The sequence below is a fragment of the Balaenoptera musculus genome, chromosome 4 (assembly GCF_009873245.2).
Source record: "Balaenoptera musculus isolate JJ_BM4_2016_0621 chromosome 4, mBalMus1.pri.v3, whole genome shotgun sequence".
Lineage (NCBI taxonomy): Eukaryota > Metazoa > Chordata > Mammalia > Artiodactyla > Balaenopteridae > Balaenoptera > Balaenoptera musculus.
Genome location: NC_045788.1, coordinates 31,062,446 through 31,076,772, shown reverse-complemented (window position 1 = coordinate 31,076,772; position 14,327 = coordinate 31,062,446). Strand labels below are relative to the sequence as shown.

General features: G+C 42.5%; 1 protein-coding gene across 1 annotated transcript in view; it reads left to right on the top strand.

The window, feature by feature from the left end:
* The window catches only part of MINDY4B (MINDY family member 4B), a 41,048-nt gene extending 31,873 nt beyond the window's left edge, over nucleotides 1-9,175 (top strand). Inside the window, exons 11-12 of the mRNA XM_036850884.1 lie at nucleotides 6,869-7,049; nucleotides 9,033-9,175. Of these exons, the coding sequence (XP_036706779.1) occupies nucleotides 6,869-7,049; nucleotides 9,033-9,175 (324 nt within the window). The remainder of the gene's footprint in view (nucleotides 1-6,868; nucleotides 7,050-9,032) is intronic.
* The last annotated feature ends 5,152 nt before the right edge of the window (nucleotides 9,176-14,327 follow it).

Here is a 14,327-nt window from a genome sequence, read left to right as displayed (position 1 = left end):
TGGGTTTATCTCTGGGCTTTCTATCCTATTCCATTAATCTATGTTTCTGTTTTTGTGCCAGTACCATACTGTCTTGATTACTGCAGCCTTGTAGTATACTCTGAAGTCAGGGAGCCTGATTCCTCCAGCTCCGTTTTTTTCCCTCAAGACTGCTTTGGCTATTCGGGGTCTTTGGTGTCTCCATACAAATTTTAAGTCTTTTTGTTCTACTTCTATAAAAAACGCCATTGGTAATTTGATAGGGATTGCACTGCATCTGTAGATTGCTTTGGGTAGTAGAGTCACTTTCACAATATTCATTCTTCTAATCCAAGAACATGGTATATCTCTCCATCTGTTTGTATCATCTTTAATTTCTTTCATCAGTGTCTTATAGTTTTCTGCATACAGGTCTTTTGTCTCCGTAGGTAGGTTTATGCCTAGGTATTTTATTCCTTTTATTGCAGTGGTAAATGGGAGTGTTTCCTTCATTTCTCTTTCAGATTTTTCATCATTAGTGTATAGGAATGCAAGAGATTTCTGTGCATTAATGTTGTATCCTGCAACTTTGCCAAATTCATTGATTAGCTCTAGTAGTTTTCTGGTGGCATTTTTAGGATTCTCTATGTATAGTATCATGTCATCTGCAAACAGTGACCGTTTTACTTCTTCTTTTCCAATTTGTATTACTTTTATTTCTTTTTCTTCTCTGATTGCCATGACTAGGACTTCCATAACTATGCTGAGTAATAGTGGTGAGAGTGGACATCCTTGTCTTGTTCCTAATCTTAGAGGAAACGCTTTCAGTTTTTCACCATTGAGAATGATGTTTGCGGTGGGTTTGTCATATACGGCCTTTATTATGTTGAGGTAGTTTCCCTCTATGCCCACTTTCTGGAGAGTTTTTATCATAAATGGGTGTTGAATTTTGTCAAAAGCTTTTTCTGCATCTACTGAGATGATTGTATGGTTTTTATTCTTCAGTTTGTTAATATGGTGTATCACATTGACTGATTTGTATATATTGAAGAATCCTTGCATTCCTGGGATAAATCCCTCTTGATCATGGTGTATGATCCTTTTAATGTGTTGCTGGATTCTGTTTGCTAGTGTTTTGTTGAGGATTTTTGCATCTATATTCATCAGTGATATTGGTCTGTAATTTTCTTTTTTTGTACCACCTTTGTCTGGTTTTGGTATCAGGCTGATGGTGGCCTCATAGAATGAGTTTGGGAGTGTTCCTTCCTCTGCAATTTTTTGGAAGAGTTTCAGAAGGATGGGTGTTAGCTCTTCTCTAAATGTTTGATAGAATTCACCTGTGAAGCCATCTGGTCATGGACTTTTGTTTGTTGGAAGATTTTTAATCACAGTTTCAATTTCATTACTTGTGATTGGTCTGTTCATATTTTCTGTTTCTTCCTGGTTCAGTCTTGGAAGGTTATACCTTTCTAAGAATTTGTCCATTTCTTCCAGGTTGTTCATTTTATTGGCATAGAGTTGCTTGTAGTAGTCTCTTAGGATGCTTTGTGTTTCTGCGGTGTCTGTTGTAACTTCTCCTTTTTCGTTTCTAATTTTATTGATTTGAGTCCTCTCCCTCTTTTTCTTGATGAGTCTGGCTAATGGTTTGTCAATTTTGTTTATCTTCTCAAAGAACAAGCTTTTAGTTTTATTGATCTTTGCTATTGTTTTCTTTGTTTTTATTTCATTTATTTCTACTCTGATCTTTATGATTTCTTTCCTTCTGCTAACTTTGGGTTTTGTTTATTCTTCTTTCTCTAGTTACTTTAAGTGTAAGGTTAGATTATTTATTTGAGATTTTTCTTGTTTCTTGAGGTAGGTTTGTATTGTTATAAACTTCCCTCTTAGAACTGCTTTTGCTGCATCCCATAGGTTTTGGATCATTGTGTTTTCGTTGTCATTTGTCTCTAGGTATTTTTTGATTTCCTCTTTGCTTTCTTCAATGATCTCTTGGTTATTTAGTAACGTATTATTTAGCCTCCATGTGTTTGTGCTTTTTACGTTTTTTTTTTTTTCCCTGTAATTGATTTCTAATCTCATAGTGTTTTGGTCAGAAAGGATGCTTGATATGATTTCAATTTTCTTAAATTTACTGAGGCTTGATTTGTGACCCAAGATGTGATCTATCCTGGAGAATGTTCCATGTACACTTGAGAAGAAAGTGTAATCTGCTGTTTTTGGATGGAATGTCCTATAAATATCAATTAAATCTATCTGGTCTATTGTGTCATTTAAAACTTGTGTTTCCTTATTAATTTTCTGCTTGGATGATCTTTCCATTGGTGTAAATGAGGTGTTAAAGTCCCCCACTATTATTGTGTTACTGTCAATTTCCTCTTTTATAGCTGTTAGCAGTTGTCTTATGTATTGAGGCACGCCTGTGTTGGGTGCATATATATTTATAATTATTATATATTCTTCTTGGATTGATCCCTTGATCATTATGAAGTGTCCTTCCTTGTCTCTTGTAACATTCTTTATTTTAAAGTCTATTTTATCTGATATGAGTATTGCTACTCCAACTTTCTTTTGATTTCCTTTTGCATGGAATATCTTTTTCCATCCCCTCACTTTCAGTCTGTATGTGTCCCTAGGTCTGAAGTGGGTCTCTTGTAGACAGCATATATATGGGTCTTGTTTTTGTATCCATTCAGCCAGCCTGTGTCTTTTGGTTGGAGCATTTATTCCATTCACATTTAAGGTAATTATCGATATGTATGTTCCTATTACCGTTTTCTTAATTGTTATGGGTTTGTTTTTGTAGGTCCTTTTCTTCTCTTGTGTTTCCCACTTAGAGAAGTTCCTTTGGCATTTGTTGTAGAGCTGTTTTGGTGGTGCTGAATTCTCTTAGCTTTTGCTTGTCTGTAAAGCTTTTGATTTCTCCATCGAATCTGAGTGAGATCCTTGCCGGGTAGAGTAATCTTGGTTGTAGGTTCTTCCCTTTCATCACTTTAAATATATCATGCCACTCCCTTCTGGCTTGTAGAGTTTCTGCCTAGAAATCAGCTGTTAACCTTATGGGAGTTCCCTTGTATGTTATTTGTCGTTTTTCCCTTGTTGCCTTCAATAATTTTTCTTTGTCTTTAATTTTTGTCAATTTGATTACTATGTGTCTCGGCATGTTTCTCCTTGGGTTTATCCTGCCTGGGACTCTCTGCACTTCCTGGACTTGAGTGGCTATTTCTTTTCCCATGTTAGGGAACTTTTCAACTATAATCTCTTCAAATATTTTCTGGGGTCCTTTCTCTCTTCTCCTTCTGGGATCCCTATAATGCGAATGTTGTTGCATTTAATGTTGTCCCAGAGGTCTCTTAGGCTGTCTTCATTTCTTTTCATTCTTTTTTCTTTATTCTGTTCTGCAGCAGTGGATTCCACCATTCTGTCTTCCAGATCACTTTTCCATTCTTCTGCCTCAGTTATTCTGCTATTGGTTCCTTCTAGTGTATTTTTCATTTCAGTTATTGTATTGTTCATCTCTGTTCGTTTGTTCTTTGATTCTTCTAGGTGTTTGTTCTTTAATTCTTCTAGGTCTTTGTTAAACATTTCTTGCACTTCTCGATCCTTGCCTCCATTCTTTTTCTGAGGTCCTGAATCATCTTCACTATCATTATTCTGAATTCTTTTTCTGGAAGGTTGCCTATCTCCACTTCATTCAGTTGTTTTTCTGGGGTTTTATCTTGTTCCTTCATCTGGTACCTAGCCCTCTGCCTTTTCATCTTGTCTATCTTTCTGTGAATGTGGTTTTTGTTCCACAGGCTGCAGGATTGTAGTTCTTCTTGCTTCTGCTGTCTGCCCTCTGGTGGATGAGGCTATCTAAGAGGCTTGTGCAAGCTTCCTGATGGGTGGGGCTGAGTTCCCTCCCTGTTGGTTGTTTGGCCTGAGGCAACCCAACACTGGAGCCTACCTGGGCTCTTTGGTGGGGCTAATGACAGAGTCTGGGAGGGCTCACGCCAAGGAGTACTTCCCAGAACTGCTGCTGCCAGTGTCCTTGTCCCGTAGTGAGCCACAGCCACTCCCCGCCTCTGCAGGAGACCCTCCAACACTAGCAGGTAGGTCTGGTTCAGTCTCCTATGGGGTCACTGGTCCTTCCCCTGAGTCCCGATGTGCACACGACTTTGTGTGTGCCCTCCAGGAGTGGAGTCTCTGTTTCCCCCAGTCCTGTTGAAGGCCTGCAATCAAATCCCACTAGCCTTCAAAGTCTGATTCTCTAGGAATTCCTCTCTCTGTTGCCAGACCCCCAGGTTGGGAAGCCTGATGTGGGACTCAGACCCTTCCCTCCAGTGGGTGGACTTCTGTGGTATAAGCGTTCTCCAGTTTGTGAGTCACCCACCCAGCAGTTATGAGATTTGTTTTTATTGTGATTGTGCCCCTCCTACCGTCTCACTGTGGCTTCTCCTTTGTCTTTGGATGTGGGGTATCTTTTTTGGTGAGTTCCAGTGTCTTCCTGTCGATGACTGTTCAGCATTTAGTTGTGATTCCCGTGCTCTCGCAAGAGGAGTACACACACGTCCTTCTACTCCACCATCTTGAACCCACATTACAAATTCTTAACAGAAGATTCCAGTCAAACAGATTACATGGTGCTCAGAGGAATGAAAAGGGCGTGATATTTGGCTGGGTTCCATTGGGAGGTGCTCAGTTTTGGTTTTGTGGGACTCCCTTTAAACCAGGTATGTTCTCAGCTGTAATCCGAAGGCTCACCCCTTGGAGTTAAAACCCAAAGTGCTGTGACAGACATTTTCCTCTTGACCAGAGTCTCTCAAGACAAGCGGGACTTTGCCTGCTTAGTGTGGGGTCTGTGGCTGGTCACTTTGGGTGCTGGAGATTGTTATATTTATGACTACTTCATTTTCCTCCTACTTTAATAAAATCTTGAGTAGCTTTGAGTTCAGGAAAGAAACCCATTGCATTGTTGCATAAAATCACAACAGTGTGGTGTCAGCCCTTTGCGGAGTATGAATCTGAGCGCCTGTTGAATTTTGCCTACGTTACAAAGATTCCATGAAACAATATCATACAGTCTATTACATCCACTCACACATAATTTACAGGAAATTTCTTTGGTTTAAAATCAGCCAGAACATCGACCTGAAGTTCAAATGGAGTGGCTTTTTATTACAAACAGCCCTCAGTTTCCTAATTGGTTTATCCATGTGTTCCAACCTTAACAATCCCAAATCACATGGATCATATTTTGATTACACATAACCTTAGTACAGGAGGTACCATCGCAAGAAGGCCTGAGAAAGAAAGAGCTTATTTTATAACTAATGAATGGTGACAGTGTTCTTTGGAACTTGGGGGTGGCTCCTGGAACGTAAACACATGGTGCTGCTTCAGTGGCACATCCTCTGTGTTTTATTTCCGACGTAGCCAGTGGGCGACTTGCCCCACGTTTGTTGTGTGAGAGGTTCATGTTATACTCAGCCCAGAGGGGCCAGTGCTGGTGTGGCAGATGAGCAACTCCTGCACCCACTATGAGCATATCCAGACTGGGGTGCTGGGCTTGCACCCCTTTTTCCAACTGTCAACTAAAACTGAGGTCATTTCTTTTAAACACAGTAATATAATTTTTCTCCAGTAGCTGAAGAGAAAAGCTTAAAGACAAAAGCACCTCTGATTCACCCACTCACCCACAACTGAAGAATTTAAACTCTAGAAAAAGGAAGAGATTTGAATAGAACTATTGAGAAATCAAAATGTCAAGTTATTAGCCTTTAGTACTTGGGTTTACAAAACACATGATCATTTTCTCAAAGATAGATTTTCCACACAAAAGAATTTGCTCCTGAGCACACAGGACAACTTGAAGGACTGAGAAGAAAAGAAACAGAACTGAATCCTTTTGTTATGGGAAGACGTGCCAGGGCTGAGGGTCCAGAGCTCTCCCTGGCATCGTGTGAAAATGATGGGGGTTTCCATGTAGCTCATGTTTGTCTCTTTAAGTAGTAAAAAAGAATTTTTTTTAACATTAATGAGTTTCAATGGCATTTAAAAAAATGTGCTTCCCTGCCTCTTCAAACAAAATGGGAGACATCATTAAGAAAAATACACTGTAATATCGAGATACCCTCAGGGGCTACTGCAGTGTGTAGGACCCTTTATTACGGCACCTCCCAGAGTGGTGTTTTTGTGAATCTAATGCACTACCTTGAAAATTCAAGGCTGAATTGACAGTTGCCTGGAAAAACCAGATAACAAGCTGCTTAAAACAGTGAACTTAACATTATAGGTAATATTAAACTAGTACACTCAGCTGTAAGTACCTCTTCACAATTGATCTACACGTTAACACGCAGATATATGTATATCTGTGTGAGTGTGAGGGTGTGTGTGTCCCCCTTATTTCCCAGAAGCTTTTTTCTGTATTCAAAATATTCACTGTTTCCATATTCTAAATAGTCTCTTTTTCCTATATTCTAAATGGTTAGTGCTGCCAGAATGACCACCTGCTGAATGAAATACTGTCCTACCTTGGGAATGGGGGTAAATACACTAGCCAACAACAAAGACCACTTGATGTTCTCCTGTTCCACCCCTACATTTCTATTTCAGTTTATCTATTTATTCTCCACTTCCCTTCCAAACTGAACTGAGGTGGTCCCACCTCCTCCGTGAGCCCATCCCCAAAATGTTATAAAATACAATTCATGCAGAGAAAAACTGCAGCATCACCACCACGCCATTCATAAATGTAAATTCATTCATGATGAAGCTTTCGTTTGAAATCTTCCTTCACACACTGAGCCCTGCACAGCTCCCCGCGCAACGCCGAGCCCCCAAGCTGCTTTTTGATCTTGATGCCATATCAGCATCTTTCACAGTGTGGCCAAATCTCTATGTTCATCTGTATCCCCCTCTCCCCTTGCAGGTGGGCAGCATGCTGAAGACTCCCAAGTTACCTATTTGGCTGTGCAACATCAATGGAAATTACAGCGTCCTTTTTAGCACAAACAGGCAGCTGTTATCAGACTGGAAAGTGGAGCGCCTCTTTGATCTGTACTTCTACAGTGGCCAGCCCGCACAGAACAAGCCTGTGCACCTTACCGTAGGTGAGCATTCCAGATCCCAAGTGCCCTGAGCTTTAATGTGCTCAGAGAGATGCAGCTACCGCCGGTTCACAGCTCATGCTTGCTCTGCAGGAAGGTGTAGAAGTGTGATCTCTGAAATGAAACCTAGGCATCGATCCCATGGGCCTAACCTAAGCATTGTAACGTGGGAATTCTAAACCTGCTTTAAATAAGGGTAGGGGGGTCTAGAAGTAGCACAGAGGAACCAACAACTTGTAGGTAAGAGAAAAAACAAAAGGTTGAGAGTCAGATTTCCAAAAAAGTCTTCCCTGGGGTCTTCTATCTGTGAGCACAAGGCATGTAATGCCCATGGAAAGAACTAGAAAAACAAAGGGATAGGGGCAGGGAGGTTCCAATTGGTCTATTCTATCCCAAGAACAAACATCAGATGATCAATCATCCCGGGACATAGTAACGAAACTGAGAGGGCATTTGTGTTCAGATTAGTTCAAAAAGCATTTTTGAGGCCTACTAAGACGCAACCATCGTGCCAGCCACTAGGAAAGCAACGATAACAAAGGCACAGTCCCAGCAAACCTTAGAGGTTCTGGTCCAAGGGCGACCACACAATCCATTTCAATTCCCGCCATATTTTTTTTTTTTAATTTCTATTTATTTATATATTTATTTATGTCTGTGTTGGGTCTTCGTTTCTGTGCGAGGGCTTTCTCTAGTTGCGGCAAGTGGGGGCCACTCTTCATCGCGGTGCGCGGGCCTCTCACCATCGCGGCCTCTCTTGTTGCAGAGCACAGGCTCCAGACGCACAGGCTCAGTAGCTGTGGCTCACGGGCCTAGTCGCTCCACGGCATGTGGGATCCTCCCAGACCAGGGCTCAAACCCGTGTGCCCTGCACTGGCAGGCAGATTCTCAACCACTGCGCCACCAGGGAAGCCCACCCACCATATTTTTTTAAACACATGAGGAAAAAAGACCAATCTTAAGATGTCTTTAAACATTAGCCTTTTGGACAAGGGAAAAACCACGATGAGACTGGGAGGCTGTATCTGGTACCTCGGCACCATAGATGGAGGCTTGTTGATTTGATGTCTGACTCTTTGCATTTAGTATCACAGGTCTGGTGTTAAGCAACTTTTCATCATTATGACTAAATTTGGAAAAGTATCTTAGTGACTGCTTTATCTGTGTAACTCCTAATTCTTTTTCTTTAATTATGAGAAATATCTATATAGATATAGAGATATACATGAGCCCATTTCATTTAGTGGGACACTGACAATACATTCCTTAAAATATATTACTGTTTCTACTTTACTCTCTTCTTCGAGGAAAGCATCGTTTTTTGTTTTTACTAGCTCACATGCATGGCAAGCATTCTGTTCCGGGCTCTGCGTTGAAAACTTTACGTACATTATCCCATTAAATTCTCCCAACAGTCAGCTGAGGTAGATACTATGATATTTATTTTACGTAGAGGAAACTGAAGTGGCCAAAAAATGATTCCTAACTGAGTAAATGAGGCTGAGAGATATTAAGTACCCTTAAGTACCCTCTCAAGTTGGTCTCAATGTCATTTGAGACCAACCTGGGCCTGGAACTCAGTTCTTGACTACCTCATGAGAATACTTTGCCCTTCACCCCAAAATGCAAAGGTACTCTTAGAAGCATTGAGAAGTGGTAAGCTCTCTCTTTTCTTGTTTTTCCCGACAACATCCGGTGACCTACACCCGGCTCTACGTGTCCCATCTGGTGCTGGACCATGCCATTACATGTCATCAATATTCCGTTTCCAAAATCTACAACAACCCAGGTTATCATGGTCGTGTTTTGTATGGGGCGAGTCTAAATACCATCATCTACTAGAATCCCCCTCTGCTTACCCAGTTCTAGGAACACAGCTTGCTGAGCCCAACTCCTGCCCACCCATCCTACATTCCTTCCTTCCTGGCTTCCTCCAAAATGGTATACATAGGCTGGGGTCTAAATGCTGGCTGTTCCCCCTGACAGATACTCACTCCCATCACTGGGAAAGAGTCCGACATGAAGAAGAACACAGGCCAGGAAGACGGTTTTCTCCAGTGGAGATGGCAATCAGAAGCAAGTGGAGAGAGGCCACCATCAACTGGAATGGAACTGTTCCCCTTTTCTAAAGAGAAAGCCAGGATGTGCGTGACGTCTGAAGCGTCAGCACCGCTGGGATACAAAGCCTAATTGGGGGAGAGACCATCTCACATCTACATTCCTCATGCCGAAGCCCCACCAAACCCCGCCCCCCGTGAGCGTTCTGTTCTTTCTTTGGTCCTCTGTGAACTCTCTGCAGTTGCTATATCAGTGCTGTAGGAGACATACAGGCCACTTACTGCAGCACCTGGAACGTGTGTCCTCTATACTCACCTAGACTGGTGCCTTCATTTGTATTCAAAAGAGAAACTGAAGTCTCTTTCCTTCACGCCCTCTCCAAATTCCCCTCTTCTCGGTGTGATTCTCCCCGGGGATTATGGAAGCAGGGAGCTAGCTTTCATTTGGGGATGAAGTCATCAGTAATACATCATCAGATTTTTAGTTATGGCAAGAACTCAAGCCTTCTCAAAGATTTCCTGGTATGAAGAGCATTCCCTTCCAAGGTTACATTTTGAGTGCCCACATTAGCAAGTTCTTGGCATTAAAATAGTAAATGGGCTTGAAGTGGGGTCTGTTCCTGGTAGGCTGGCTATTGCACCTGGCTGGGAGTTCAAACCATCAAGGAGAGCACACAGAAGGAGAGATTCTTTCTATCAGTGCTATGTTTGCTTCGTTTCCCTATAAGCTGGATATAAATACATAGACGGACAAACAGATAAACTGAGAAAGAAGTCTGATTCCTAGACAAAATAAAATTATATACAAAAAAAAAAAGTCTTCTTATGTCATTGTTCAAGGGGGAAAACAATTCTTTTTAGAATATGATCTTTCCCTGTCCTGCTGAATGCTTACACTTTTTCTGTAGAAATACACAGAGCAAGACACATATTCTTTCTAAAAGAAGCACATGGGGACCATCTAGACCTTTTTCCTACCCACCCCACTGGTCTACCGACTCATAGAATTAGGGCTTTGTATTCATAAGCCAAAGGTTCGTTTGCAAAGAACAACTTGTCTGCACCCGTTGTCCAAATTAATTTGTTAAATGCATTTTCTTTTGGCTCAGAGAATAATGTTTCAACTTGAGAAGCATATAGTAAATGAAACTTCAAGGTGAATAATAAATTATGTCAAAAGAAAAAGGCAATATGGCTTGGATTGCTGATTACAGTATCCTTATCATTGATGCTTTCATTCGGGATTTTAAATACACTGGACAAGTGAGTGGATCCCTACAGACCCTCAGCATATTTCTTAGTCTTAGCAATATTGTGCTTTTCCTGAGGTGCAAACCTGTTTTTGTTTTACAGACACTGACTTATTTCTAACTAAATCTCCCTTTTGGTGTGGACTGCTGGAAAGCTTAGAGCCTAATGAGAACCATAGCAAGTGCATCGGTCAGAAACCTCCCAGCCACAAGAGATCTCACTAAAAGTGTCTCACACAGTAAGGACATTTCTTTCTAACAAGAATGGTCCAGATAGTGGCCCATGACTCTCTTAGATCAACCATGGTTCATCCTCCGGGACTGAGCACAGGATACTCGGTATCAGAACATAATCAGGGCTCTGTAGAAGGAAGAAGGGCAGGATGACTGTTGTGTAGACAACCAGCAGTGTTGCCTGGCAGTATATTAGTCCTTACAAAAGGCATTTTTTAATTGGCCTCATTTCTGAATCTATTTTCTATCCTACCCTATTTTTCTGTTGAATTCTTAATTGATTTATAATTTATGTTATTTTGCTGTATTTTATCTGCTGTTATAATGTCTTAAATTATTCCTGGAACAAATGTATTAATAAATAAAATAATAGAGGAAAGATTAAGAACATGTTTTATATATAGTTGTATAACAATTTTGACATAGAAAGGCATTCATCACTTTGTATGTCAATATCCAGTGAAAATGAGTGTTTATTTCAACTTATGAACACGGCACCCAGTAACGTTTGATTTTTTTTGTAACGTGGAAACATGTTATTTAAAAGTAGCTAGAAATTTCCTAGGACTGGCAGTTCACCTTTGAACTTTCTGTGTTTTGAGATAAATGACTTTAATTGTCCTGTCAGCTTCTAAAACATAAAGCAGGAGAAAGCTATTTGCATGCAGATAGAGATAATAATTTTTCTGAACAGTTACCTAAACGGAATGTGTTTTTAGTGAGACCATGCCCCTGAGGAGACGGCAAATACTTTTGGTATGTCCCTCAAAATCATTGTTTGTGGGCTTCCCTGGTGGCGCAGCGGTTGAGAATCTGCCTGCCAATGCAGGGGACACGGGTTCGAGCCCTGGTCTGGGAAGATCCCATGTGCCGCAGAGCGACTGGCCCGTGAGCCACAACTACTGAGCCTGCGCGTCTGGAGCCTGTGCTCCGCAACAAGAGAGGCCGCGATAGTGAGAGGCCCGCACACCGCGATGAACAGTGGCCCCCGCTTGCCGCAACTAGAGAAAGCCCTCGCACAGAAACGAAGACCCAACACAGCCATAAATAAATAAATAAAAACAAATACTTTAAAGCAAAAGATCCACACATAATCCTCAAGGTGAAATAAGCATTTCCATTAAAAAAAAAAATCACTGTTTGTTCTTAGCGAAGATGCATGTATCATTTTTGTCAAGGGTACGCTCACCAATGTCACAAGACCAGGCGGGACCAGGCCGGGGGGCAGGCGGGCCTGAGTTTCCCTGGGCAGGTTTGGCATCTGCAGGTTATGTTCAACCTTCCATCACTCCTGGACCTGATTTTATTTATAAGTAGGTAACACAAACTATGGATATTCACTGTGGGCTGTTGTCATTGCCTCGTCAGGGCCTCAGAGACACAACAGTTCACTCATTCACTCAGGGAGCTTTTTAAACATCACCTATGTGCCAGGCACTTGGCTGGGTGCTGGAGAGACACAGTGAGCAAAATTAGCCATGGGCCCTCTCCTCTCTGGAGCTCTTCTGAAGCAAAGGCATTCATCAAGAAACCGCTTTAGGGCTTCCCTGGTGGCGCAGTGGTTGAGAATCTGCCTGCTAATGCAGGGGACACGGGTTCGAGCCTTGGTCTGGGAGGATCCCACATGCCGCGGAGCAACTAGGCCCGTGAGCCACAGCTACTGAGCCTGCGCGTCTGGAGCCTGTGCTCCGCAACAAGAGAGGCCGCGACAGTGAGAGGCCCGCGCACCGCGATGAAGAGTGGCCCCCGCTTGCCGCAACTAGAGAAAGCCCTCGCACAGAAACGAAGACCCAACATAGCAATCAATCAATAAATAAAATAAATAAATCTTTAAAAAAAAAAAAAGAGGAGCCTTTAAAAAAAAAAAAAAAAGAAACCACTTTAATGAATATAAACTTGGAAACTGAGATAAGTGTTCAGAGGGAAGGTATTTCTGACGTGTAATAGCTTATAATAAAGGCTGGAAGTTCAGGAAAAGGCATCTCTGAGGAACAGACGGCTAAGCTGAGGTAGGAAGGCTGAGTGGAGATAAGCAGGGGAGGGGCAGAGGGGAGAGCAGGTGCCAATCCCTGCAGTGGACACGCTTGAGGAACAGAGAGGCAGTGGGTCTGCCGTGCAGAGCGCGGAGTGGAGCGTGAGAAGCAGCTGGAGGGGCAGGGAAGGACCCACCACAGGGCACTGTAGACTAGGAGGCTTGGGCAGCCTTGGAAGGTTTGCAGTGGCCTGAGAAGATGTGCATTTTGAGAAAATGCCTCAGTGTGGAGAATGGATTAGAGAGCCCACAGTGGACACGGAGACTAGTTAGAAGGCTACAGCAGGGGTCTAGACAAGAAATGACCAGAGCAGAGTGGTGGCAATGAAGGTAGACCAAAGTGGGCCACTCAGGAGAAACTACGTGGTGGGTAAAGCAGACAAGGCCAAGAGATTGATTGCTGGGGCGTGGGGGGTGGGGGAGATGCGGGAGAAGGAGACATCAGGAATAGCTTCTAAGTTTCTGGTTTGAAAGTTGGATGGAAGTTTGTGTCTTCATTGAATTTAAAAACACTAAAAGAACAGCAGTTTTGGAGGGGAGGAAATCCCAAGTTCAGTCTTGGATGTGAAACATTCACATGCAGAGGCAGAACAGTGGGTTAGAAATAAAGATCTGGACCTCAGAGGAGAGGTTTGCACCACACAAGTACATCTGGGAGGCACCAGTGGTGGGGAACATGATGGTCGGGAATAAATTTGCCCGAGGAGAGTATGACGTAAGAAGAGAACTGGGCCTGAATCCGAGCCCCGGGGAGTTCCACTGTTAGTGGTCAGGCAAGTTCTGATGAGCTTGGAAAAGAGACAGAGATATAGGAGGTGACCCTCAAATGACATCTGAATAAAAGGTATTTTCAGTCAGTGACTCTTTTATGTCAAAACTCAACCAGAGAGAATGGACTTCGAATAAATGCAGCCAGTCAGTTTCAGGAGAGCCGGAAATTAATTCTGCTGAATGTGTTCATATCCCCTGTCTTTCCAAGAAGGACTTGGGGTGGCTGATAATTGGTAAACTTTCTGGAGAACTTGGTGTGTCTTTTTTTTTTTTTCCCCCCCTCCGGTTATTAAACCCAATTTTTAAAACTTCTCACTACTGTCCACAAGGTGGTGCTATGAGAGTGACTTTTTCAATCTCATCAAAAATAATTAAGTAAATGTGGTCAATTCAATCACACACACAAAACTTAGCAAATAATTATAAAATTGATGCGACGGCTATTTAATTTTTGTGATACTTAGAACTGGTGTCACTAAGCACAGCGGGTAGTACTGCTCTCCTTGGAGTCTCCCTCTGTCTTCAGCTGCAACGGCGGGGAGGGGGGAGGGGTGCGGAGGAGGTGCAGCAAGGACTGTAAATGTTAGCTCTCAACTACTTCCATTTGCATTGCCGCCTTCCTGGCGCAGACACCACTGGACTATGAAAAGAGCTGCCCAGATGCTCCCCTCCCCTTCTCTCTTGTCCACTTCTAACCGTTTTCAACACAACAGTTATCTTTTAAAACTTTGAATCTGATCATATTATACAGTAGAGTCATGTTTATGGACTTTGGACAAAATGCCAAAATCTTAACATCATCTCCAAGAGCCTGTGGGCTTTAACTTCTGATTCATCTCATGCCCCTCTCCTCATCACCATGCTCCAGCCAAGCCAAACTCACCCCCACCTGAGGAGCTTTGCCCATCCTGCTCCCTCTGCCAACAACGATGTTCAC